At 55.7% G+C, this 25,746-nt stretch overlaps 11 protein-coding genes across 11 annotated transcripts; 7 read left to right on the top strand and 4 right to left on the bottom strand.

Annotated features, from left to right (window-relative positions):
- Positions 1 to 215: 215 nt before the first annotated feature.
- Positions 216 to 1,206, top strand: LMH87_004601 (uncharacterized protein; the record flags this gene model as incomplete). The annotated part of the gene is made up of 2 exons (XM_056195847.1): positions 216 to 407; positions 463 to 1,206. The coding sequence occupies 2 exons, from the start codon at positions 216 to 218 to the stop codon at positions 1,204 to 1,206; spliced, it is 936 nt and encodes a 311-aa protein (XP_056049435.1).
- Positions 1,207 to 1,428: 222 nt separating this feature from the next.
- LMH87_004600 (uncharacterized protein) lies at positions 1,429 to 3,636 on the bottom strand (the record flags this gene model as incomplete). The annotated part of the gene is made up of 1 exon (XM_056195846.1): positions 1,429 to 3,636. One exon carries the CDS (start codon positions 3,634 to 3,636, stop codon positions 1,429 to 1,431), a length of 2,208 nt encoding a protein of 735 aa, XP_056049434.1.
- Positions 3,637 to 3,765: 129 nt separating this feature from the next.
- LMH87_004599 (uncharacterized protein) lies at positions 3,766 to 5,106 on the bottom strand (the record flags this gene model as incomplete). The annotated part of the gene is made up of 1 exon (XM_056195845.1): positions 3,766 to 5,106. One exon carries the CDS (start codon positions 5,104 to 5,106, stop codon positions 3,766 to 3,768), a length of 1,341 nt encoding a protein of 446 aa, XP_056049433.1.
- A 681-nt stretch (positions 5,107 to 5,787) lies between these two features.
- LMH87_004598 (uncharacterized protein) lies at positions 5,788 to 7,556 on the top strand (the record flags this gene model as incomplete). The annotated part of the gene is made up of 7 exons (XM_056195844.1): positions 5,788 to 5,925; positions 6,002 to 6,082; positions 6,141 to 6,576; positions 6,629 to 6,872; positions 6,929 to 7,290; positions 7,340 to 7,464; positions 7,518 to 7,556. The coding sequence occupies 7 exons, from the start codon at positions 5,788 to 5,790 to the stop codon at positions 7,554 to 7,556; spliced, it is 1,425 nt and encodes a 474-aa protein (XP_056049432.1).
- Positions 7,557 to 7,920: 364 nt separating this feature from the next.
- Positions 7,921 to 8,307, bottom strand: LMH87_004597 (uncharacterized protein; the record flags this gene model as incomplete). The annotated part of the gene is made up of 1 exon (XM_056195842.1): positions 7,921 to 8,307. One exon carries the CDS (start codon positions 8,305 to 8,307, stop codon positions 7,921 to 7,923), a length of 387 nt encoding a protein of 128 aa, XP_056049431.1.
- Positions 8,308 to 8,671: 364 nt separating this feature from the next.
- LMH87_004596 (uncharacterized protein) lies at positions 8,672 to 9,271 on the top strand (the record flags this gene model as incomplete). The annotated part of the gene is made up of 3 exons (XM_056195841.1): positions 8,672 to 8,758; positions 8,927 to 9,180; positions 9,241 to 9,271. The coding sequence occupies 3 exons, from the start codon at positions 8,672 to 8,674 to the stop codon at positions 9,269 to 9,271; spliced, it is 372 nt and encodes a 123-aa protein (XP_056049430.1).
- A 256-nt stretch (positions 9,272 to 9,527) lies between these two features.
- Positions 9,528 to 10,535, bottom strand: LMH87_004595 (uncharacterized protein; the record flags this gene model as incomplete). The annotated part of the gene is made up of 1 exon (XM_056195840.1): positions 9,528 to 10,535. The coding sequence occupies one exon, from the start codon at positions 10,533 to 10,535 to the stop codon at positions 9,528 to 9,530; it is 1,008 nt and encodes a 335-aa protein (XP_056049429.1).
- Positions 10,536 to 10,908: 373 nt separating this feature from the next.
- Positions 10,909 to 11,873, top strand: LMH87_004594 (uncharacterized protein; the record flags this gene model as incomplete). Its single annotated transcript, XM_056195839.1, has 2 exons — positions 10,909 to 10,932; positions 11,001 to 11,873. 2 exons carry the CDS (start codon positions 10,909 to 10,911, stop codon positions 11,871 to 11,873), a joined length of 897 nt encoding a protein of 298 aa, XP_056049428.1.
- Positions 11,874 to 17,915: 6,042 nt separating this feature from the next.
- On the top strand, positions 17,916 to 18,563 carry LMH87_004593 (uncharacterized protein; the record flags this gene model as incomplete). The annotated part of the gene is made up of 1 exon (XM_056195838.1): positions 17,916 to 18,563. The coding sequence occupies one exon, from the start codon at positions 17,916 to 17,918 to the stop codon at positions 18,561 to 18,563; it is 648 nt and encodes a 215-aa protein (XP_056049427.1).
- A 1,194-nt stretch (positions 18,564 to 19,757) lies between these two features.
- LMH87_004592 (uncharacterized protein) lies at positions 19,758 to 20,921 on the top strand (the record flags this gene model as incomplete). Its single annotated transcript, XM_056195837.1, has 1 exon — positions 19,758 to 20,921. One exon carries the CDS (start codon positions 19,758 to 19,760, stop codon positions 20,919 to 20,921), a length of 1,164 nt encoding a protein of 387 aa, XP_056049426.1.
- A 1,241-nt stretch (positions 20,922 to 22,162) lies between these two features.
- LMH87_004591 (uncharacterized protein) lies at positions 22,163 to 25,453 on the top strand (the record flags this gene model as incomplete). Its single annotated transcript, XM_056195836.1, has 5 exons — positions 22,163 to 22,850; positions 22,903 to 23,162; positions 23,212 to 23,787; positions 23,835 to 24,372; positions 24,426 to 25,453. The coding sequence occupies 5 exons, from the start codon at positions 22,163 to 22,165 to the stop codon at positions 25,451 to 25,453; spliced, it is 3,090 nt and encodes a 1,029-aa protein (XP_056049425.1).
- Between the last annotated feature and the right edge of the window lie 293 nt (positions 25,454 to 25,746).

The raw sequence follows: 25,746 nt of genomic DNA, 5'->3' as shown, positions 1-25,746 counted from the left end.
GATAGATTTAGCGCTTTTGATACTGACTGGCCTGGAGGCGCTTCAAAGCACTGAAGTCTGCACCATTACAGTGGGCTCTTCCCCTCCACAACACGTTATCGATAGCAAAGATCCCTGCAGTTGGCGGCCGACGTCCCAAAAAATTATTCCCAAGAGGCAGCTTTGCAAACGCTGCTCCATATTCAATATTCAAAATACAATACAATACCGCCATAATGCCGCCTAAAAGAAAAGCGCCGCCTCTCGGCCTAGATAGAAGAGTACGCGCCCGGCGTGACGAGAACTGGGAGCTCGAAGCCGAGTCGGACAACCAGCGATCGGACGACGATGTATCGGAAGAAGATATCCGGGGGCAGGACAGTGACGACGAGGATCCGTCTGACGCCGAGGAAGAAGAAGAATCAGAGGTGAGGCTTGACGACTGCTAAGGGTTTACCGACATGCAACTGATAAATTAAACAGCCCGACTCAGAAGGCGAGGCGCCTCCCAAAGTCGACATCTCCTCCGTAACATTTGGTGCTCTAGCTCGCGCGCAAGCAACTATGCCCGCAACAGGCCGACGGTCAAAGAAGAATAAAAGGGACGACTCCGACGACGAAGATGCCAAACCCATGACGCTCCGCGAACAAGCCGAAGCCCGCAGAAGCCAAAATAAGGGCACTAAGCCACCGAGCCGCTCCTCCAAGCACGCGCCGCAGGAACAAACCTCCAAGAAGCCCGTCTCGCGGCGCCGCGAGATCCTGCCGGACCCCCGCCGCAAGGCCCGCGACCCGCGCTTCGACCCGCTCATGGGCGCCGTCGACGAGGACAAGACGCGGCGCGCGTACGCCTTCCTGGAGGAGTACCGCGACAGCGAGATGGCCGACCTCAAGGTCCAGATAAAAAAGACCAAGAACCCTGCGGAAAAGGACGCGCTGAAGCGGCAGCTGCTGTCGATGGAGTCCAAGAAGAAGGCGCAGAAGAAGCGCGACGAGGCGGAGAGCCTGTTGAAGGAGCACAGGAGCAAGGAGAAGGGACTGGTGGCGCAGGGCAAGCAGCCGTTCTACCTCAAGAAGAGCGACCAGAAGACGCAGCTCCTGACCAACAGGTTCGCCGACATGAGCAAGGGCCAGGTGGACCGCGCGATTGAGCGCAAGCGCAAAAAGGTGGCGGGCAGGGAGAGAAAGGAGCTGGACAGCCTGGTGCGCGTGAGGGATCGTCACTGAACTTGTAAATGAGAAGACTCTCTGGTGGACAGGAGGAATATGGTTGAATGAAGGTGGCAAAATCATGATGAGAGAGATACCCAACGCTCCATGACTACCGAATTCTCTTAAATCTATATACATACAAACGGCACGCGATGCATTTTCTTTACATTGTGTTTCTTCCCATCTATTACAGGGCGACTATTGTACAATATGTCTTCTTCTTCTTGAGAGCACTCTCTAGACGTAGCCAGACTTGGCCACGGCCTTTTCAAACATTTCCCTGCAGCGCACCTTGCTGCCGAGCTTGGCGCAGAGCAAAAACGCGCCGCTCAGCTTGCGGTGCAGGCTGTACGTCTCCTCGGGCGGCGGAGCCAGCCGCTCCTGCAGCATGACGGGGATGAGGGCCTTGACGCGCTCGGTGATGGTCTGGTCGTGGAAGTCGTAGACCTCGGGCGCGGACGCGAGGAACGGCTCCGCGAGCGTCAGGACCGACTGGGTGTGCGCGTCGACCATGGTCCGGCTCTCATGGCCCGTCAGATAGCCAAGGCGCTCCGAGAGCTCCTTGACGGCGGCGCGGTCGGTCCGCGACGCGGCGGCCAGCAGCTGCACGTACTGCCGGACAAACTCCTCGGGGTACTCGCGCGAGGCGCCAAAGTCGAGCAGCTCGAGCCTGTTGCTGTCGGCGTTGTAGAGGAAGTTGGTCCAGTTGGGGTCCGTCTGCATGAAGCGGAACTCGGTGATTTCGCGCAGGCACAGGCGCAGGATCTGCGTGCCGATCCAGTCGCGCTGGGCCTGGGTAAAGGACGTGACGCGCGTGACGCCGACGCCGTCGAGAAAGTCCATGGTGAGGACGTGCTTGCCGGACGCCTCCGGGTAGACGGTCGGCGCCTCAAAGACGTCTTCTTCGCCGGCGAGGAGCTCCTTGTAGCGCGCGGCGCACTCGGCCTCGCGCTCGTAGTCGCACTCCCAGCCGAGCTCCAGCCGGGCATTGTCAATGGTCTTGTTTAGGTAGAGGCCCCGCGGGAGGAGCTTGGTGGCGGTGAGGAGGATGCTGAGGTTATCGAGGTCCGAGTTGATGGAGTCGGCGACGCCGGGGAACTGGATTTTGACGGCGACGCGGCGGTCGTTGGCCTTGAGCCGCGCCTTGTGGACTTGGCCGATGGACGCGGCGGCGATGGGTGTCTCGTCAAACTCGGAAAAGAGCTCGCGCCACTCGGGACCCAGGTTGGCCGTGAGGACTCGGTCTCGTTGCCAGGCCGGCATGTAGTCGGCGCGGTCTTGGACTCGCTGCAGGACTTCTTGGATGGGCGCGGGCAGCATCTTGGAGTCCTGAAAGCTCATCATCTGACCGAGCTTCAAGGCGGCGCCGCGCATGCGGGACAGCTTGGCGACAAGGCGCTCCATGTTTCCGCCACTGAGCAGGACGCTTCCTTGGCCGCCGCCACCGAATGCTCGGCTCACGCTCTCTGAAACAGCACCGCCAAACATGCCAGCAGCGAGACCGCCGTAATTCCACAAGCGGCTGATGCGCGACGAAGGGACACTGGATTCTCTTAGCTGGTAGGCTGGTTTTGAGTCACCTTGCTCTACAGCCTCTGTGATGGCTTCGATGAGGGGCTGCTCTGATGCTGGTGAAGCAGCCACTGGCTCGCTCGTCTTCGTGAATGGTGGAGGCACTGTTTTGGCGGTGACGGGCTGCTCTGTTGCTGGCGCAGCAGCCACCTCTGGCTCAACTGACTTTGACTCCTGCGGCTTGCTTGTCTCTGCGGATGGTGGAGATTTCGCCTTGACAACGATGGGGTCCTGCGGAATTGGAGGAGAGCTTCCCCAGTGCCGTAGCGGATGTTCCTTGGCAGGCCCTCCCGCCGACGCCGCAGCCTGCTTGTGCCGCTGCTTGCGCACCGAATCCAGAATCTGCGACCCCCTTGTGGTATGGAATATGTTGACATCAACCTCGCTGGGGAGGCCTAACGCCTCGGCATCGGGTCTGGCAGCGGCGTTGAACTCGCGCGACGCCTGCGCATACTTGCTTTCTGTCGATGGTCGCGGCGGCGCCGCTGGCGGAGGCTCCGTTCTTGGTGCATTGGTATCAGGGCGTGTAATTTCGACCTTGATCGAGCTCAATTGGGTGCTGATCTGGTCCGAGACCTCTGCGCCCGCGGCCTCGGCCTTGTTCTTGAGGTCGACGACGGTCGTCGCGGCGCCGCGATATCGCTGCAGCTGCCGGCCGCGCAGGGCGACGTGCTTGGTGGCGACGGACCGCGAGGCGCTCAGCACCGCGGCCAGGTCAATGGCCAGGTCCGCGAACCTCATCTCGGGTGTGTTGCGGAGGCGGGAGAATTGGCCCTCATGAACAAAGTGGTGACGTCGAAACTTTTTTGGGGAGCTATTGGCCAGCGGATAGCTTCCGGCCAGTGGACCCCGGAAGCTCAGGCCGGCGTCCATGCAGTTAAGCGATATCGGACCAACATGCACTATGTTCACCGCTGAAGAAGATTCAAGTGAGAATTGTGTGAGTTCATTCAATCGTTATTGCTATCCAAGTACATGTGGTTTGTTTACAAGTTGGTTGCGCTATTTGGGCTTGCTATTGGGCTTGCTCACGTTCCTTAGCGAAGAGCCTCGTCGTAGCGGTGTTTCCTGCCACGACTGACCAAAGGAGCTGCTCGGTGTTTTTCCTTTGGGAGTTCCCATTTTGCTCCAAAGACGCTGAGCTGCGGGGGTAAGCGCGTCAGAGACTCGCGGGCTGCTCGGAAACTTGGGAACATCTGAGCGCTCAGAGCGGCCGGTGAAACCATTGCGAGAAGACTCCCGATTCGACTTGGCTATTCGATCCACCATCTTTTCGTGCAAAACATCCTTTTTCCCGCGCTCTTGTATTTTGAAAGGATTGTTTGAGTCGCCAGGGCCCAAATCAATTATGGGCTCCTGCTTTGTGCCAGCGTCGTAGTCGTCTTCGTCGTCCACAAAAGCATAGCCATTGACCCGTGGTGTTTCGCCACCACCAGCCACGCTGGAAAATGCGTCTTTGGCACGAGGTCTCCCAGCAATAGCGTCTTTTATAGAAGACAATGTGGGTGATGGCGGGCGCTGTGGAACATGAGGCTGTGGAACGCGAGTATTGGCGTAGACGACTGCTTTTGGGCCCGATCTGGAGGCGTCCGCTGCAGCTTGCGCTACAGTTTTGAGGTCATCATTGAGATCCTTTGGCTCAAACATCAGCCCGTTTTGAGCTTCCGAATTCCAACTGTCTGGGCGCGCAGGCCGGTCATCGCTATCCTTGATCGCCAGCCTGTCACGCTTTATGAAGCCATCGTCGACGAGTTTCCCGTCTTGCGCTAAACGATCTGTGACTGCTTTTTGAGCAATCATTTGCTTTGACGGCATCTTGTTGCCGCGCCACAACCACGCATATTTGTCGGCCTTTTTCTGATTTTGTTTGTCAACCAGTCTGTAGAAGCTTTCGTTGTCTTCGCTAGTGTATGTTTCCTGAAATTTGGTGAGGCTCATGTGGGCTCCCAGTGCTGGGCGTTCCTCGACGGACTGCGTCGCAACCGACATGGGTGTGTCGCCCACAAATGTCATTGGTGTTTGCCCGGCGTTCACAGCTGGACGTGCGACAGCAGGCCTCCCAGTCTTCTTGAGTGTATTGACATGGCGCAGCCGTTGACCGGCGCTCGATATCCATGCCTGATCCTTGGAGTCGAGGGCATCAAGGTACTCTTGCTGGATTTCCGTTTCTAGCAAGCCCGGGAAGAAGTCTCTGGCTATGATTTGCGAGAGAGCCTCGGTATAATTGTCTTCATCAAGCACCTTCTTTGGTCTCTTGATCTTTTTGACAGGCGGAGGTGGAGCCATCAGGTCCATGTCCTGCCGCTTCCGAATGAGGGAGTTGGAGGCGCTGGGCTCAGCCATAGTGTCGGCAGCGAATTAACCGAATACTATCATAAGAAGGCCCATTTTTAAATGGGAAAAGAGTATCCAAAAAGCAGTAGCGTCATGCAGGCTTGATGCGACGTCACCGAGCGGACGAGTTCTGAAGTTGAAAGATGATGCCCATTTTAGGCAGACGATGCCAAAGAGGCAGAGAGAGATATGCATTTACCCGATACACAGTCACAGACACAGTCACGGTGCCACAGTGCTAGCTTGAGACTTGCAGTGGTTGGTTCAGTGGGTTGTAGCCGGCAACCCGTGGTGGCTAATGCAGCTTACCTACCTTAGGTACAGTGGCTGCATGGGTCAGGTTAGTGGCAAAACAGCACCGGTGAGCTCGCTGCAGAAGGGTGATGTGGAACCTTCCAGGGCCTGGGTGTCCTGGTCTGGCGGCTCGCCCCGCATGCAGAACAGCACCAAATGGAGGGCTCGCTTTTGGTCGACGGCCGAAACGATTGAACTCGCGCATCTTCATTCAATCCCAACTGGCGCATCTGCCTCAGCATCCTTTCGGCTCCTTGCCTCCTGCTTCCCACAGTCTGCCCCAGTTGCAAGAACTCGAGTCGCCTTCCCATACCTACGAAGCCCATCACCGAGCACGTTCACCACCAATCTCCGAGCCCGGCACCAAATCCCGGCGGCAGTTGCACGAACCCCACGATGTCGCAAGCTGTCGACCTCAAGAACCAGGGCAATAAGGCCTTTGCCGCTGGCGACTTTCCAGCAGCGGTCAAGCTCTATTCACAGGCCATCGAGCTCAATGACAAGGAGGCTACTTTTTTCACCAACCGTGCTCAGGTAGGATTGCCGACCCTGGCTCGCACAAATCCGTCGCGGCCTGATCGTGTGACTGACCTTTGGACCCTTTTTGTAGGCATACATCAAAACAGAGGCCTTTGGATACGCCATCATAGACGCTGGCAAGGCCATTGAGCTCAACCCCAAGCTTATCAAGGTATGTGCAGCCACTCAGCGCGCTCTACGCGCCGCACAGCTAACCTTGCCACTACCAGGCTTACTACCGCCGAGGTCTTGCCCGAACCGCCATCCTGCGCCCGAAGGAGGCTGTCGAAGATTTCAAGGAATGTGTCCGCCTTGACCCTGCCAATAAAGATGCGCGGTTGAAGTTGGAGGAGTGCAAGAAGATTGTACGGCAGCTTGCCTTCTATGCCGCCATCGAGGTTGGTGATGAGCCCTCTGCCGCCGAGGGCCTGGATGTTGCTTCCATGTTCCTCGAAGACAACTATGATGGTGCCAAGCTTGGGGATGAAATGACACAGGAATTTATCGACGACATGATTCAGAGATTCAAGGACGGCAAGAAGATTGCCAAGAAATACGTCTACCAGATCCTCTTGGCTGTCAAGAAGATCTTCTACGATGAGGCCACCATGGTCGAGATGGAGATTCCCGACGATGTTCAGCTGACAGTTTGCGGTGACACACATGGTAAAATCCGGCAGAAAATCTCTTCTCTCGTTTCCTGTGCTAACAATTGCAGGTCAATACTTTGATCTCTTGGAGCTGTTCCGCAAAAACGGCCTGCCCACTGATAAGCACTGGTACCTATTCAACGGTGACTTCGTCGACCGTGGATCTTGGTCTTGTGAGATTGCCCTGCTACTCTACGCTTACAAGTGGTTGCGCCCCAATGGCTTCTTCCTCAATCGTGGTAACCACGAGACGGACGACATGAATAAGGTCTACGGCTTTGAAGGAGAATGCAAGGCCAAGTACAACGAGAGGTATGTCTGTTTGCTAACGCGCTTAGCTCAAATTGTCTGTGCTAATATCATGGTAGAATTTTCAAGATCTTCTCCGAAAGCTTCTCGGCTCTGCCCCTGGCCACCCTTGTCGGCAGCAAGTACCTGGTTCTTCACGGCGGCCTCTTCTCCGACGACAAGGTTACCCTCGATGACATCCGCAAACTCAACCGACACAAGCAGAAGCAGCCTGGCCAGGCTGGCCTAATGATGGAGATGCTCTGGACTGACCCTCAAGAAGAGACGGGCCGCGGACCCAGCAAGCGTGGTGTCGGCATGCAGTTTGGTCCTGATATCACCAAGCGCTTCTGTGAGAACAACGGCCTCGAGGCCATCATTCGAAGCCACGAAGTCCGCATGGACGGTTACGAGGTCCAGCACGACGGCCGATGCATTACCGGTAAGTTGAATCAACATTATTGGCCAAACAATCCCGCTAACCGTCCCAGTCTTCTCCGCCCCCCGGTACTGCGACTCAACAGAGAACCGCGGTGCTTACATCAACGTCCGCTCGGACTACAAGCTGCAGTATGAGCAGTTTGATGCCGTTCCCCACCCGGATATTCGACCCATGGTAAGATGTCTTCCTCAACACCCGCCTAGACACCACAGCTGACCATCTTCCAGGCCTATGCTCAGAACTCGCTCATGTCTTCGCTGGCGTAAACGCAGAATGCATGTATGAAACAAAAACAAAAAGCACAAAACTTCGGTAGTATAGAGCTCTAGAATGTGACATTTGGCCGAGAAGTGATACCGGTTATGCAAAAAAAAGAGTTTGGACAATGGGGAACAAATCTTTCTTTTATAGGCTGGCGTGATGGGCGGGCATATGGGATGTTGTATATAGGATACCAGGCGCGGATGAGACGTATATACACGGTCGAAATACATGCCTCTCTGATACCATCCCACTGCCCGAGAGTGATGTCCAAGTGAAGACGGCCAAGACTCTTGCAATTATGGTATGCAGATTGACTTGGAGCAGAGAAAGCGCTGCGAGGAAATGATAATGTCGAATATGTAGCTCTCAGTCGTGCCACAGCTTCTCCAGCGCATCGCCGCCCACCATGGTGCCCAGCCAGTCAGAGCACTGCTTGATCCTCAGCAGACACGGCGCGTCGCCGTCGTCGCCCGCGCTCCCGCGGAACGCCGTCAGCGCCGCGGCAAATGGCTTGAGGTCGTCGCGCGGCATGCGCAGCCAGCACCAGCGGCCCTCGACCTTGAGGATGTCGAGCGGGATGGCGGCGCCCGTAAGCCCCAGGTACTGCCGCAGCGCGTTGGTGCAGTACGACCGCACAAAGAGCTCGTCGAGCGTGACGGGCGCGGCGGTCTCGTCGGCGTGTAGCTCGAGCTGGGCGTAGGCGAACTCGGGCGCTTTGATGGTGAATTCGCGGTAGCTTGTTTGCGAGGCCATGGTCAGATTGTCTGGGCAGCCCCGTTCTCTTGTGAGATGAAGCGGACGTCAAAACGAGAATGCGCAATGATGGAAGTAAATAAAAAGAGGACAGCCAAAATTTGAGAAGCAGGTAGTATAATGCCGTTTGGAAAAAGAAGTCGTCGCAAAAAAATGAAGCTCCAGGTTGAAAGATATGCATTTATCGGGTCCGCTTTGTTGAAGGTTGGATCCAAGCTAGCCGACGTCGCCCTGGATCGCCTAACCTCGAACAGCGAACCGCACGATAGCTTCGCACCCGGCACACTCGCCCGCAAACGAACCAGGTTATCGGAATTGGCCAACAGGAGAATCCGCATCGAAAGCGCTCGACAGATTGGAAACCATGTCTGCGTCGGCCAACTTTGTCCCGTCAGGCAGCCAGCGCTACCTGCGCGCGTGCATGGTCTGCTCCGTCGTCATGACCTACACCGTGAGCTTTCTCCCCGCTTCTGCGAAGACCCCCCGCGCCGCGCGTCGAACACAAAAGAACAAGGGAATAAGAGATGAAAAATGCAAGGAGGCTGAATGCTGGAGACTGGACGCGCGGGGGGTCTGGATTCAGGAAACCGAACACTTGTGCTAATGGATATTTGGGCAGCGCTTCCGCGACGAGGGATGCCCCAACTGCGAAGAGTTCCTGCACCTCGCCGGCTCGCAGGACCAGATTGAGAGCTGCACGTCGCAGGTTTTCGAGGGGCTCATCACGCTCGCCGACCCGTCCAAGTCGTGGGTCGCCAAGTGGCAGCGCCTCGACGGCTACGTCCCCGGCGTGTACGCCATCAAGGTCTCGGGCCAGCTGCCTGACGAGATGCGGTCGGCGCTCGAGGACGAGTATAGGATACAGTATATTCCGTACGTTTTCTCACTACCGCGGTATGATTATGCAAAAGGCTAATGCTGTTGGTGTGGCAGTCGAGACGGTACCGAAGCCGAGGCGGAATGAGTTGCAATTTTTTTTGGGCGGCAAGAGTGGGATACGGGATATTAGGCGTACGCGGCGTTTGCTTCTAAAAATCACTATGCATTTACGAAGAAAGAAGAGGAAGTTGTCTTGCAAGACAAGGAAAATAGAAGATGCTGACATTCATGGTATCTAAAAACAGTCCTGAACTCCGTGTCCCATGTGAAGATTTTATATGCTGCCCTTCTATTCCAAACGCCGTGAGAATCAAAATTATATGCCAGAAGTCCATGCCCGGTCAGTTGCTTCGCTGCTTCTTGAATGCGTTGCTGCCCGAGCCACTCCCCTCGCGCGTGCGCTTGCGGTCCATTTCCTGGCGCATGATGCGCTCCGCCTCGCTCATCTTCTTAGGCTGCTCAAGACCGGCCGGCTTCTTGGTGCCGCCGCCGGTCAGCGCATTCTTCTTGGCCTGCGCAAAGACATTTTTGACGGGCGCCTTGCCGCCGGCCTTGAAGGAGAAGCCGCCGCTGGGCTTCTTTGCGTCCGGTGCTTCCGTTGCGGCGGCGGCGGCGGCCCCATCCGTATTCTTTTCGCCAGCTTCTGCGTCGGCTTTTTCCGTAGCATCGTTGTCGTCGTCGCCCGAGGTTGTCGTCTTGGTCTTGGGGCCGCCAAACGACAGCGATATCTTTTCGCCCTCTTGCCGCTTCAGCAGCCTCTCCTCCGCGTCCTTTTCCACGTCCGCCTCGCGCGCGGCCGCATTTGCCTGCGCGCGCCGAATCTGCTCCTTGATCATGCGCTGCTCAATCTCCTCGTCGCCCTGGTTCTGCGCCTCCTTTCGCCTCAGCGCCTCCTGCCGCTTCAGCGCGTCTGGCGAGTTGTCGACCCACGTGAGGTGTATCCCCTTGTCGTTCTCCTCGACGCGGCAGATGCCCTCGCGGCCGAGGTGCTTGGCGAATTCCGTGAGCGACGGCCATTTCGTGGCATTCATGTGGACGTGCTCTTTGTTCGCAATGTACTCTTGGTAAAAGTGGTTGATCTGCACCTGCTTCTCGCCGTGGCCCGTCTTGAGGAGACTGACGAAGTCGGAAAGAAACTGGTTGCTGAACTCGTTGATGTACTTTTTGGGGTCCTCGCCGACGACGAGCATCTGCCGCACGTGGCTCTCGGACTGCGTGTGCATCTTGAAGCCGTTGGCATCGCGGCACTGCTTCTCGCAGACCTGGCAGTACCATCGCAGCCGCTGCAAGCCCTTGGACTTGAGCTTGTTGTTGAGGTGCTTGACCGAGCCGGCCTCTGCCTTGGGCATGGTGACGGGTGTGAAGTCGGGCCTGTGGGTATGTTCGGAGTCGCGTCAGACGGCTGAATAGAAAAGTCGATTATGGAAGTACAGCTCGCTAGGCAAAGTGGAAAAAAGATGGCGTTGAAGAATGGACGTGTTGATGCTTGGAAAATAAGTAGCGGCGCGGCGCAAAAGTGTAGCTGTACTGGTACCAAGGTAGGCAGCAGCGCCGCCCCGAAAAAACCCCGGCGCATAAAACCTGCCCCACGCCCATCACCAGCAACTTCATCTTCTACATCTAACTGGCAATCCGTCACGGCCACCGCTGCATTAAATCTCGACGGCTTGCAGTTATCGAATCCTCTACCTAATATAATACTGTACAGACAAGCCGCCCAACATGTCTGAGCGCAAAGTCCTTCAGGTACGTGGCAACACCCCCCATCAGCAAGACACACTCACCTCGACATCAATGCTAATTTGTTCGCTTAGAAATACTACCCCCCGGACTTTGATCCCCGACAGATTGTCGGTCGCCGGGGTCCGAAGCAAACCGGCCCGAGAATCCAGACGGTCCGCCTCATGGCGCCCTTCAACATGAAGTGCCTGACGTGCGGCGAGTTCATCTACCGCGGGCGCAAGTTCAACTCGCGCAAGGTGACGGACCAGTCGCACCGCTACCTCAATATCCAAATCTTCTCCTTCCACATCAAGTGCACGCGCTGCAGCGCCGAAATCACCTTTCGCACGGATCCCAAGAGCAACGACTACGCCATGGTCAGCGGCGCCGTGCGCAACATGGAGCCCTGGCGCGACCGCGCCGCCGAGGACGAGTCCCTGGAGGACCGCCTCGACCGCCTCGAGCGCGAGGAGGCGGAAGCCGCGGGCGAGGAGGAGAAGAACGCCATGGAGGAGCTGGAAGCCAAGAACGCGGACGCGCGCCGCGAAATGGCGGCCGCGGACGCGCTGGACGAGATCCGCCAGCGCAACGCCAGGGTGCACCGCTCGGAGAAAAACGGCGTCGACTTTGCGGACGTGATTGTGAGAGACGAGGACGAGGAGCGCAAGAGGCAGGACGAGGAGGACGAGGAGGCGGCGCGGAGGGCGTTTGCGAGGGCGCCAACCTATAGGACGGAGGAGCAGCCGGCGGTGCTAGATACAGTCACAGAGGAGGATGGGACGCTGGCGGTGGAGAGTCCGGCGGATGTCAAGAGCACCTCAACGGTGAAAAGCGCGCCGGTTGCTACGGTGGTGAGCGAGATGCCGCCGCCAGCGGTGCCGGTACCGTCGTTCAAGAGGACGGTGAAGAAAAAGAAGGATCACTCGGCGTTGCTGGGCATCAAGAAGAAGCCATCTTTGGTATAATGTCAACGAGCTTGGTGTGCGATAGCTCTGCGCGAGCATCAAGCTGCTGAAGGATGCAGTTACGATTTCCACAGGGTTTGCTTTTATTGTATGATGATGGCGTTGCTTTGGCGTTTGTGTATAGAATGAACTCACTTGGTTGGATGATACAACTCAATATCCATTTGCAGTGACTTGAAATTATGAAAGAAGTGAACAAGCCACTCGCGGTGGAGCCAAACGGTGGGCAATTATGCTGTAACCCACAAGGACTCCCCCCCTTACCACCTCAACTCTCCACAGGCGCACAGTTGTTGGGCGGCGCATGCTTATGTTAAAGAATTATCATTTTATCACAATGAAATCATTCTGATGGAGTGAAAATGTAAATTTCGCCAGTTAGGAGCGCATGATTCCCATATATTGAGGTATGAGCCAACTATTGCCTTTTGCTATACCGATTTAACACCTCGCAACCGCTGTGAGAGAACTTGGATAAAAACCGACAAGCTCCAAAACTAAAACCCAAACAGAATGCAACAAAATAACCCTCCAACGCCTTGACATATGTACATGTATCGTTTCGTTCGTATCAAAGAAAAAGAGCAGGAAACATGGAGCCGTGCTGTCCACCTGATGTCTCCTGCAAAGTAGAAAAAAAGCCCCTAAGAGGAAGTACCGAACAGAAGAGCAGACGTGTTTTTAGTGCCATACAGCGCTCTTGTATGTTCTGATGTTGTGGAAATGTACGACAGAGTAGACTGTCGAGGCGAGGCCGCAGTCAACAATCGAAAATTTGAAAATAACGGACTGCTCCACGCCTGCTTGATCGAGCCATGTCCCCAAAAGGGCCTGTATGTGTATGTGTGCGTGGCGAAGCCGGGAGCTCTGCTGGCCATGCCTTCAGCATCATGCAGTCATGACATGGCATTGGCTTCCGCGCCACATATCCCATGTGTATCATGCGACACACCATACGGTTCATGTCGGGATCTAGACGCTGCCGACACCGTTACTCAAAGAGCTGGTAGTCGACATCTGGCTGCTACTTGAGCTCTGGGGAGCAGAAGACGACGAAGCCTCCATCTGGCGCTTGGTGTGCTCGTGCATGAAGCGGGCGTAGCTGCTAATGCTGACGGGGGGAGACGACGAGGGCATGACAATAGTGCTGTCCTGAGGGCCGGGCATGATGACGGATTTGCGTGGTATTGTTGGAGATGGAGAGAAGAAAGTTTCTGTTTGGTCGCGAGTTGGGCGAAAAGTAGGAGGATTGGCGAAAAGATGTAGAGGTATAGGCCAAGAGTTGCAATGTGAAGACAGGCTGGTTAAGATTGCGAGTTGGTGTGATGGATGTAGAATGAAGAGAGGTAAGAATGGGAAGAAGAAGAGGAGGGGCGGGGCTGCAGGGTCTTTATAAATCAAGATTGATGAGGAGGATGGCCTGGGCAAGATGGGGGGGTGGGCGGATGGACGAGAGGACGAAACGGAGAGGCAGTGGCAGGATGGCGAGCAGGCAAAGGCAAAGGCAGGCGAGGCAGAGAGTCCCAATGGCCGGAAGGCGGACTGGAGTCGAAAAAGAGCAGCGTCTTGGCTGGCCCAGGCTGGATGGCCCAGGCCTGGCCATTTCTGGCATGGCGCATGCAGGTCTACAGCCCCCGCTTCAGAGGCAAGGTAGGGGTGGCATGGGTGGCACTGGGTGGACACTGACCAGGACCCAGAAGGTGGTACGGGTGGGCACCACTGACGCAGGTGTCTGGGAGTGGTGTGGGCTGCTGAGATATTGCACTGGCACACGCTGTAGCCTACCAGATACAGCGGAAACAGCGCTCCGTCAGAACAGAACAAAAAACAAGCTTGCCAACCATGACGCCAAAAAACAAAGGTTGGGTTCCTGCTTTTCAGTGGGCAAGCCTGCTAGAGCCAGGCGCCGCTGCCGCACAACAGCACAATCGAGTCGACAGCAGCCCACTCAACCACTGTGCTAGTCGTCTCCGCAGCGGCCAGAAATGATGCCATGGTGTGCTGTGTGAAATACTGGTAAATGCAGCCTTTGTTCGATGAGTAGGTACGGTTTTATCCAGCAAACTTTACACTACGTACTATTCTTTTCTTTGATGGCTTCCTTTATCTTTACTTTGTTTCCAGTGCATCGCACCCGGGCCGCACCAGCCCCCAAACGAGCATGCATGCAGTGCGATGCAATTCCAGGCAATGGGGTAGAATGGGGTTTGCTACACGATGCTTTACGTATTACCTTGTTACGGAGTGGTCAACGATACTAATGCCCCCAAAACGCTGATGAACTCGTCCAGCCGCAACCACTACCCAAAACGGCTGGACCCTTGAAATTCGGCGGCCAGCATGCGTCCTCCCCCAGGCGGCCGATGGCGTAACCCGTGGACCCAGTCATGATGCGGCGACACAGGCAAAAACCAGGAACAATGTCACAGACACGGACCAGCATACTTCTTACAGTGTCTGAATCTATTCCGCAAAATGTCATGTCCCCCAGAAAAAATGGCGGCGCTCCCAGGTAAATGTGCATCGGACCCCACTCGCTGAGCTCAGGGTCCAACGCCACCGAGCAAAGCCGGATTCGGGGTGTTTCAGTAGAAGGAAAAAAGCGCCTTTTTGCGTGATGACGGTGGGAATCACCAGGAATTACATCGATACATTGGCCCCTGGTGGCGATTTCCCGTTGGGGGGCGTGTGCTTTGAATGACACGGAAATGGGCATTGGGGGCATTCCCCAGGTCAAGGAAAAGGACCCCTAAAAAGTGTGTGAAGTCGTTTAATATTGACAAGGTTTTACGGGTATGCCAGTATGCCAGATTACTCGTCAGATGTCAGCCGCAAGAGAAGGTGGTCACAAGACATTGGGTAGCAGTAGCCAGCAGTCGAGAGCAGCAGGCTGAAGGATACGTCTGTGGTGAAAAAGACACAATAGGTGAATAGCAAGAGCGACAACGAATGGGCGCATGTCAAAACTGGAGTCGATGCGGTTCCAGAACGCAAGCCCTCTGACAGAATCTTGAAAGGAAATCCGGGCAGCGAAATGAAGGATCGGCGCTCGAGAGGCTAGACTGACTGAAGCAATGAGAGCAGCAATGAACTAATTACCGGTGCACATGCTTGCAGTGGCAGAGGGTGAAAGGATGAGCGGCGCAGAGGCGCAGAGGTGGTGTGTGACAGACAGCCGAGTGTGGGCCACCCACCATGATGTCACTGGCTGGTTAGGTGTGTGTGCCGTTTTAGTGGAGTTGGTGGCTGCAGGCCCGCCCTGCTGCAGCTGGCAACAGGTCGAGCGAGGGTGTGTCTTGCCGAGCGGCCGCAATTGTCCACCACGCCACTCTGCGACAACAGCTGATTGTTTCTGCAGAACCAACTCGTTTTTCTTTTGACCGACCAGCTACGAAAATGCCGCCCAAGTCGCTGTCCCCAACCGTTTATCCCTCTTGTCGAGCACTCCCACCCCGAGAAGTCAGCGGAGCTTGGCCTGCGATGGGGGCTCAGAGCCCACCGCAGCCGCTAGAAAATTAGACAGTGAGGGCTAAAGAAGCACGACGCAGCCTGGCCTGCACGATGGATCCGGCGGGGACATGCACTCAAGACAGACACCAGACTTTGGCACAAGCCCATTGATGACGCACCAAAATCTCGATCGCGAGATGCCCTTTTGTGCATGCAAAATGCCCGCTTTGCCATGCTAATTTGCGGATTGCCATGTTTAAAATGGCCTGATTAGCATTGAAACAAAATTACTATCCAGTGCCTTTTTTTCTTCCAACCTCGAATCATCACTCACGATGCACTTGGACGAGTTTGTTGAGCGACGACAGACTCGAGCGACCAACCCCGCCCACACACTTGCACAACTTGTGGAAATATTTTCCTTTTATGCAAGACGAACCACAAAAACTATCGTGTGCCACGCTGCCAGCCAACGAGCAGAGCAGAACCACAGAAAGCACCTTGGATTTTGGATTTTCAGACTGGATTAATCTGGGCCAGGTTGCCAGGCTGCGATTCAAGAAACAAAAAACGCCAGCCAGACCGTCAGCCGTCAGCAAACGGGATAGCCACACAGCACAACAGCGAATTTGTGCTGCGACCGTGCGCCAAACGCCCAAACGGAATCCATGACCCGTCTGTGACCCTGCCTGTCGCCTCTCCCCTGGCCAATGACGTTTGTGGCCCCGGTACAACTGAGCGGGCCGCCGTCCTCGACAGTTGGACACCCGCCAATCTGTGCTGCCAACTTGCCAACCTGCGACCTGCTGGTCCAATGAGGTCATCTGGCGGTCACGGACCCACTCCACCATCTAAAACGGAGGCAACCTTCCGCCTCCGTTTTTTCTCGTCGTCCATTTTTTCTGCCCATCAGTCGACATCATACGTGGAGACAGACGTCACCCTCCTCAACCTCACCAAAACGGTACGTCAAAGTTTCCAAGCTTTCTCTTCATATCGCCACTTGCATCACCAACACCTTGTCTTCTCAACTGAATCAGGAACCCCTGGAGCAACACACACAACAGCCCACGCCCTCTCGGGCAACTGATCGTCTCTGCAATGGACCCTGCACCCGTCATTTTACTTCTTCCGGGGGGAGGGGGGTGTACTGCCCACTCCACAAACGCTTTTGCCCAAAACCTGAAAAGTTGGTTTCCTGAACCTGTCGCCACTGCTGGCCAATGACGGCACTGCGCAGCGTCCATTTCGTCTCGATGCGCTTGCGCACTCTGCTTTCGGTTCACTATATGTCACTTTCGGGACGCCCAAACTAGAGAACGGTACTGCAGATTGCCGAACCACCTTTAAAATCCTGGTTGGGGACCCTTGGACCCTTTCGATCTCGAAACTGGTGCTTCGTCCCCGACATCGCGCGCTCCTCATTTGCTCGGGACGTTGGGTAATTGTGGTCTCCTTCCCGATGTCAACCCGGTTGCCTGAGCTTCCGCCTTGAACAGTTCGGACCATTAGATCCGTGCCTGGCCTGGTTGTGCCAGTGCCAGACAATAGGATGTCACCAAAATACAGAATTCTGAGTACCATATCTTGCGGGTGGCAAACAAGCAATTTCGGCGCACAGCTACCCGGCCGCCACTGGAAGCATACACCGCACAGTAAGATAGAGTGGTTGCTCACCGACATGGATATGATGTCAATGGCTTCACGGCAGGGGTCTTCTCCGCACCCATCACCGCATGACGCAGGGGAACAGGGCAGCCTTCCGTCGGGTTCTACGACGAGTTGCAGACACACCTTCATCAGAGTCTTTGCATCATATCGCAGCCGGCTAGTAGCTGGGGACTCGTGGGGGGCCATGTCTTTTGCGAAAGTCGCCGGCGGCTGGGGTCCAGCAGGCAATGACGCCAGACGATGCATGATGCGCGCATGCGTGCCACGGCAGGTTTTTGGGAAGAAGTGCTGTCATCAATTGCGCATCGAATCTACGATTGTTGTCTGCCTGTAGACGTAGCTTTCGTAACGCAGCCCCCCTATCATTCTGCGTTTGGGGTTCCCTATGCAGGTATTCGCCGTGACGCCCGCAGCTCGTCATCGTGTAAAGCGCTCAGCAACTTGGCACTGCAGTATGGTCGAAGCTTGTCAGCGAAATTTCCATTCCCATTCTAAAAACCCACTAACATCAAATTCAAAAGTTGAACAAAATTCTCTGGATGAGAGGACTTGCTGCTGCATGGACTTAGGATAGCTATGACTCTGGTGTTGACTCACCAAATATAGACTCATAGCACGCTGGAGAGCGGCCAATACGTGACAGCATAACAGCGTGCGCACCCAACCTCTGCGTCTATATTCTTGTCTATGAAATCAAATCTCCATCTGGCTTTTTCCTTCTATTTGAAGTTCCTGTTGAATGTGTACTTTGCCGAGTCTGCCGATAACATTCTGCGATTTCTGCTCCACTCCGCCGATGGTTTTCTCCCTTGACGCGCTTCGCAGTGCTTGAACAAAACGTAAAGGGTAAACTCGACTGCAAATCTTGTCAAGCATGCCCGACACCCATATCTCCTGAATTCATTCAAACACATTGCAAACATGGCGGATTTCTCAGAGAATCAGGGCCCTCCCGCGGCGCCAGACATGGACCAGCCGTACCTAGCCGTCTGCCCGCCCGCGCCCATCCTCCGCGTGCCGCCCCGCGAGACCCTCACCGACGGCACCGTCACGCTCCGTCGGTGGCACGCCTCCGACGCCGATGCGCTGTTCCGCATCATCACGGCCTCGCGTGGCCGGCTCGCCGCGTGGATGCCCTGGGCGGCCCGCAAGGACGCGTACGAGCGGGACGAGGCGGTCGGCTTCACGGCACGGACGTCGAAGCGGTGGGACAGCGACGAGGGCTGGGACTACGCGATCACGACGTCGGCGGATGGAGGAGAGGTGGTGATTGGATCGTGCGGGCTGCGGCGCAGAGAGGACCACCCAGGCGTGGATGCAGGGTACTGGCTGGCGGATGGGCATACGGGCAAGGGATACGCGACGAGGGCGGTGCGGATGCTGACGGAGGAGGCGTTTGAGATGCTCGCGCCGAGTGTGAGGATAGTGCACGATCAGGCGAATGAGAAGAGTCGCGGGGTGCCGGCGAGGTTGGGCTACGAGTGTCAGGGAGAGGTGGACGCGGAAGGGAATCCGGAGGGACGGCCGGATACGGTCTGGGTCAAGTATCCGGAGCCTCAAAGAGAGTGATTGGATTGAGATACAGAGTAGCGTGGTACTTGGTGACAATATTCTATTGCATAGCGAGGAATGAAGAGGCAGTTGTCGGGATCGACTGGGGTTTGGATGGAATTATGCTGCGGCTCGAAAGATTCAAATGATGGACCAGCTCCCATGGATGCCAAACCGCACTAACTTTGACACTGAGTGCGAGGTTGTTGCCAGGAATATATCGCGTGCGCATTGTTTTTGCTGCCCTTCCGTCGTATCCGTGGTCGACTTACATGAGGGTTATGGCTACGGACACTATGCCTGGGTACGCAGCGATGCTACTTCCAAGCGGTACTTTCAACTTTGACATGAAGGGGCAGAGGAGAACCTCGGGGTATTTCCAATCACTTATAAATACATGCCAGCACGAAAAGTCCGCTCCGCCATGCACACTCCGCAACTCTGCTGTTTGGTGTAGGGTTCCACTTACCGCCTGTGGCGGCGCCAGAGACCAGCGTCATGGCCGGTGATTGGCTGCGAGGGCCATGATTCCATCGCGCGCGGCTGTTCCATACTGGTGGTTTTCCGCAAAGAACGTCGATGGAGAAAAATTCAGGGCGAATAAGGGGAGGGTTGATCTTTCATGAAACGGGAAGAAGTAGTCTACGAGGATGTATTCATAGGCACGAAAATACATATCTCGCATCTGCGTGCATGTAGGCACTTGACTACGGAGTCTTGACATGGATGTTTCTGGAGAGCAAGATGTATCATTAAACAGAGCTAATGAAGCAGAGCGCGCAGATTCCCTATTCGCTAACCTAGGATCCGTGCAATGGCTTGACGGTGGTGTGCCGAGTTTCCTCTTTCTAGCCGTTCGTGTAAGTGAGTGGGCACGTTTGTAAGCTTGCGGCTGATGACAGATGCCGGCACTGCAAATTAATAATTACGTCGAGGGGGGGGGGGGGGTTGCTCTTCTCTGACTTCTAGAGGGTGGAGAACTGAAAAGCCATACTGGCGGCTGAACAACAACTGGTCTGTTAGTGTGGCTTTGACGCGCGGGATGGCGATGTCCATTCGGTATATAGCTTTGCTCGCCCTCCCCAAAGACAACTCGGCCGGCATCACCATTACCAACAAGAACTGGCTCCTTTTCTCATAACAGAACTAGTCTCACTTTGCCTGTTCACATTCGAAACTTTGCAGCTCTCTAGTTACAAGACACATTCGACGATGAAGACCATTGTCGTTCTCGGCACCGGCGTCGCCGCCGCCGCCGTCATCCGCCAGACCATGAAGTCGACCGTCCTCCCCCGCCACGACATCAAGATGGTCGTCGTCAGCCCAAGCACGCACTTTCTCTGGCCCATTGCCATGCCGCGCGCCATCGTCCCCGGCCAGCTCGCCGACGACAAGGTACTGTACGCGCTGCAGCCCACCTTTGCCGAGTACCCCGCCGGCAAGTTCGAATTCGTCCTCGGCACCGCCAGCGCGCTCGACCCCGACGTCAAGAGGGTCCAGGTGGCGCTGGGCGGCGACGAGGGAGCCACGAGAGACGTCGCGTACGACGTGCTCGTGATTGCCACGGGCGCTGCGTCGAGGGACGACATGCCGTGGAAGCCGCTCGACACGACGGAGAGCACGGTCGCGAAGCTGCGCAGCGTGCAGAAGCAGATTGAGGATGCCGAGACGATTGTGGTCGCGGGAGGCGGGATTACGGGCGTGGAAACGGTCGGGGAGCTGGGCTACGAGTATTCGCGCACCGGCCGCAAGAAGGTCTACTTTGTCCACGCCGACGCCCTCCCGCTCGCGTCGCCGGTCATGGAGTCTGTGCGGAAACAGACGCGCGCCGAGCTCGCCAAGCTCAAGGTCCAGATTGTGCCCAGCACCAAGGTTACTAAGGTCACCGCGTCGGGTGCCGACACGGTGCTGGAGCTGACGGCCGCCAACGGCAAAACGACCACCTTGAAGACGCAGGCGTACATTCCCGCCCTGGGTGTCGTCCCCAACACGGCGTTTGTGCCTGCGCGCATGCTCAATGCCGGCGGCTACGTGAAGCAGACGACGGCGCTGCAGACGGAGGACCACGAGGACATTTTTGTGATTGGCGACGCGGGCAGCTTAGAGGGCAACCGAGCCGCGATGGCGGACGCGCAGGCCAAGCACCTGATTGAGGCGCTGCCGCTGCATCTGGACGGCAAGACGCTGCCAGAGTACAAGCCCGCGACAAAGGACATGTTTGGCATCACGCTGGGGAGAGGCAGGGGTACAGGGCAGGTGGGTAGTTTCAAGATTTTTAGTATTCTGATTTGGTATGTGAAGGGACGGTTCTTGGGGACGGACTATGCGGACCATCTCGCGGCAGGCAAGAGGACGCTGACAACCAAGTTCGAATGAGAGCGATTTGAAAGGAGGGTTCAGTACTTTGGAGTTTGGTTATTATGATCATTAGCATATGCATTTTGGGAACAATATGCCGCCTTGACTGTACTCGGTCCTGGGCGAGGGTAAGCCATTGCCAGGTGAAATCTCATGTTGGACTAAAACGGCTCTATTTAGAGACTAACTTAGCTTGGCTGTAACTACTGCCTAGTATATCCGTAACTTATAAAGGCTAAAGTCAAAGGTTATTGCCACGGGCCGCTCATGGTGCCGCGGCTTCCTCGCCCTCTTCACCATCGTCTGCTTCTGTACACCGTTTGTGAGGTGTCTACATTCTTGGTTTGATGGCCTGGTCAAAAAAAAGCAAACAGCTACAATACCAACCCCGGTTACTTGCTTGTTCAGGAGTCTACTTAACCATCATTCGCTGCTGGGCATGCTATGTAACCAACAACTCGTATGACCATACATCTTGCTGACAAGGCAATACTAGTTTTTCTCTCGACATTTACGACGTGGCCATGCCCAGCGAGTGTTATATATGCTGTGAATGGCATTGTTTTCTGTCAATGAACTTGAATGTCAATGAGACTTGCCAGCGACTGGTGGGAATCGCTTCGCTTCACCCCATCGCATAACGCCCGACCGCCCTGCCTTGGACCTGGCTTGCGAGACGCAAGAATTAATGGCAACCCTCACCGTATTCTTCACTTGACACGATTTCTTTTCTGATTTCTTTTGAAATACGTCGGGTGCCCATTTATGTACCTTTCCTACTTATACCTGGGGCTTAGAAGCGCAGCAGCCCCCCAAGTAAATCAGGAAGATGTCTTAACTACGCAGGATCCCTACAGCATCTCGCTTTGAAATCTATTGAAGTCCAAAGAAAATGGTGTGTTTAGTCCCCTTTGCAAAGTTTTGGCTGTCATAGAAACCTCGTGCAGATTTCAGCAAGTACTCCATCTGGTTGTTTGCTGCTCAGTGACTAGCCCGCAGTCAACGACCCACAATGCAGCTACCATCGCGACGACAGCTGCTTGAACCTTGCATCTTGCATTTGTCGCACGACCAGCCAAGCTCCCACTAGTATCCGACAAAGCTGTCTCGCCGTCGCAAACGCTCATACGCACTGCCAATCGCGGCTCTCTCGACACGAGCTGCCAAAGCAGCCATCGCGCGTACATGGCCTGCGCCGTTCTCGTCCACCGTACTTAGCGACGACCGATACCCTTCATTTCTGCGTGCGACGACCAACCATGGATAGCCAGCCGTCGGCCGCCCGCAGCGCGCTGCAGGAGGCGGCCAAGTACTGGTCCGAATTCGTCGCGCGGTGCATCGCGCAGCGGCTGAGCAGCGACCGCTTCCAGGACTTTGTGCAGCTCGTCCACGCCAAACACCCGCTGCCGCCCGTCCTCGTCGCCGACTTCTTCCTGCGCCCGCAGCCCTCCAACCACGTCAGTCTCGACCCGCGCATTCCTCCGTACATCCAGATTCTCACCCATCTCGGCTACGTTGACGCGCCGTCCATCCTGCGCGTGCTCTACAAGTACTCGGCGTTGCACGTCTACGACAAGCCGCACGCGGACCACAATGGCGAGACGAAGAGGGAGGATGGCGAAGAGACAAAACAAGACAAGACGGTCCACTGGCAAGACTCGTCCTGGGCGGAAGAGGTCCTGATGTATCATGTCATTAAAAACATGGTGGAGGGCACTGCTTTCACGGGCGCCAAGGCGGGGTTGGAGCTGATCACCATCACTTGCAAATGGATGGACCGGTTTATCAACGTCAGCTCGACAATTGCGGCAGATATCCTCACAAATAAGCACGATCGGCAGGGCCTTGCCGAAATGGAGGCTGTGCGCGCAGCCCTTGCGGCGCTGCTCCTGCGGATGGTGGACAATCATGCGCTGCTTCGCATTATTAGCAAGCCATTTGCAAAAGGTGAGAAGACGCGGCTGGTTCTTGCTGGCATGGGCAAGCTAACAAAACGCAGGTCTTCGAAAGCATCTATCAGATAGCCTTGGCAGCTTTATACCGACTCTCCAGCCTGTAACCCCTGCATTTGTTGAGAGACTGGAGATTTTTCGCACGCAGACACTTGCGCAGCTTGACCCCCCTGATAAGAAGAAAAAAGCTGCCAATGCAGTCATGGATGAGCTTCTCGACTCCACCGTCGGCCTAGAGAGCTTCGTCATTCCAGAGATACCCATCTCCAATTCGAGAGCCGCGCTTTACGTGTATCTCAACGCGGCAGTAAGTGTTCCATGGAGCGCACTTGACATAAACACGCTAACGCAAGAAGCTCGTTGGACGTCCTGTGCTCGACGATGCCATGCTCTATGCATTTTTGAATAATAAATACCAGGGAAACCAACAATCAAGCGCAATCGATCTGATCATAGCCTCGTTTGATCTGCTCGCCAATGCAGTATTTCGAAACGAAGGCCCCAAAGATGCGAGTCTTCTACGCTCTTTTGTGGTAAATAAGCTGCCCCTTCTGCTGTGCCAGCTGTGCCATCCAGAATTTTCCGCCACGTCGGCGGAATTCTGCATCACGGAAGCGCTCAGCCGCATCGATACCAGCGTCTTCCCCACAGCCTCCCTCATGTTTGATGAGTCGCGCAACAACAACCCTTATATGGATAGCGTGCGAGAGGAATTTTGTGCTGCATGTGCCTTGCATGGGCTCATTGAAAGAGATCACGTGGACCGCATATTGGGCGAAACATCCATGTCGTATGACCCTTCTCTGGAAAAGGCAAACCGGGACAGGCTCGTCAGCGACTGCTTGTCAGATTCTGGCAAGATCCAGAACATTATTTCACAGCTAGACAAGGTGGACGGCAATGTTGGCGCTGTGGCGCATGCCATAGTGGAGGTACGTATCGCTCTGATTGTGCAGCGTCAACTTCTAACGTTCGTCAGTTAATTCGACAACTCTGTATAAATAAGGATACAATGGCACTGAAGCCTCTGTGCACGCAACTGGCCCAGAAGCCTCAGTCATTGGATATCATACTCCTGTTCGAAAAGATCACTTCTATCCTGGAGCCTGTGTGCAGCCTCCTTGACAACTGGAGATACGAAGAGGATCAGGGCGAGTACCAGCCCGTATACGAAGAATACGGCGCCATTCTTCTGCTGGTGTTTGCCTTTACTTACCGCTACAACCTTTCGCCGCTGGATATCGGCATCCAGTCGGTGGACTCGCATGTAGCGAAGATTATTACCAAGTCGCATATCCTGCGGCCGCTGGACGAGTTAAGCGAGCAAGAGATGGGACATGTCACAGGTTGGATCAACGGCCTCTTTGATAACGAAACTGGTGGTCTGGGAGACGACCTGATGTCCTCTTGCCCGCCGCACGAGTTTTATCTGCTCGTGGCGCCGATTTTTCAGAGTATCATTACTGCTTATACATATGGCTACATTAACGATGAGAGCCTCAAGGGCGGTGTTGAATGTAAGTTGAGCCCATTGACGAAGTTGCGCATGCACAAGACTGACTCCATCTAGACTTGGTCGACACATTTCTGTTGCCGTCGCTGGTGCCGGCCATTAGATTCTTGTCAGACTACATTTGGGTGGATCAAAAGGAGCAAAAGTCTATTGTGAAGGCTTTGCAACTGCTGCTCACACCCAGCTCCATCTCCGGAGAAGCGAGCACTGTGCTGTCGTCGGTGAAGAATCTCATCGCCCAGCCACTTGAGCACGCTCTGCGAACCTATCAGCGGCAAGATCCCCGTAACCAGGATATCGAGCCGCTGCTGCGATCGCTCAAGGAGAACATTCCTCAGTCACGACGGACGGGCGGCGCCGAGCACCACGAGATGGAGTCGTGGGCCAACAGCTCCAGCAACGGCCTTTTTGGCGCCATCCGCCACACTATGCAAGGACTGGTGCAATGGAGTCTGCAGCCTGGCGTTAACGTCATGCCGGCGTCGTACACCCATCGCCAGTTCATTGCCGGGGTGCGAATCATTGGCCCCAGCCGGCTCCTGCGGCTCATCATGGAGGAGATTCGTCAGCAGAGCGACCTGGGCAACGCCCCGGTCGTGTACGACGTGGCGGCGGCACTGGTCGCGGCGACGGACTCAACCAACGAGGCGCCGCCGGCCAGCAGCAACTTGCTCGACACGGCGGGCACGATGCAGTCGCCGCCGCAGCGGCCCCAGAGCCTGCGGGACGTGCTCAAGACGGCGGCCGAGGGCTACAAGCGGCTGCAGAAACAGGACCCCTTTCTGGCGGAGGCGATGGTGCGGCTGCACCGTCGCGTGGAGACGCTGATGGTGATGCCGCAGGCGCAGGCCCTCCTGCCGACGACGGACATGCCGCTGGACCTGAGCGGCGATGCCATCGCGGCGGCGGCGGCGGGCGCGGATCCGCTGGCCGTGGACACGACGGGCCTGGACATGGGATTGGGCGGCGACCTGGACTTGTCGGGGGGTGGCGGTGATGCCGACTTGTTTGGCGGGCTGGATACGAGCATGGACATGTTTGACGGGTGGGACTCTATGGACATGGGCGACATGGGAGTCAACTAGTTGGACCTGATCTGAGTTTGTGCTTTGGTGGTGCGGCTTGTTTTACTAGGTACAAAGTTGAGGTGTTTGAAAAGACTGGTTCATTGATTGGGTAGCGGCTGTCTGGAAGCAGGATTAAATGTTGGTAATTTAGCCAAAATTGAAGCACTGACATGATGTTCCATGAGATCGTGTCATGCCACAGACGTACTGGTCAAGTTGATAAGCTGTAAATCGCCGCGCATCGTTGCATCTGTCTCGACGAGGCTGAGCTGTATACCCCGACTCAGGTACGCCCGCAGCTCAAAGTACCA

Source organism: Akanthomyces muscarius, chromosome 2 (assembly GCF_028009165.1).
Source record: "Akanthomyces muscarius strain Ve6 chromosome 2, whole genome shotgun sequence".
Classification (NCBI taxonomy): Eukaryota; Fungi; Ascomycota; class Sordariomycetes; order Hypocreales; family Cordycipitaceae; genus Akanthomyces; species Akanthomyces muscarius.
The sequence above is the reverse complement of the archived record's forward strand: the minus strand, read 5'-3'. Positions and strand labels throughout refer to the sequence as shown.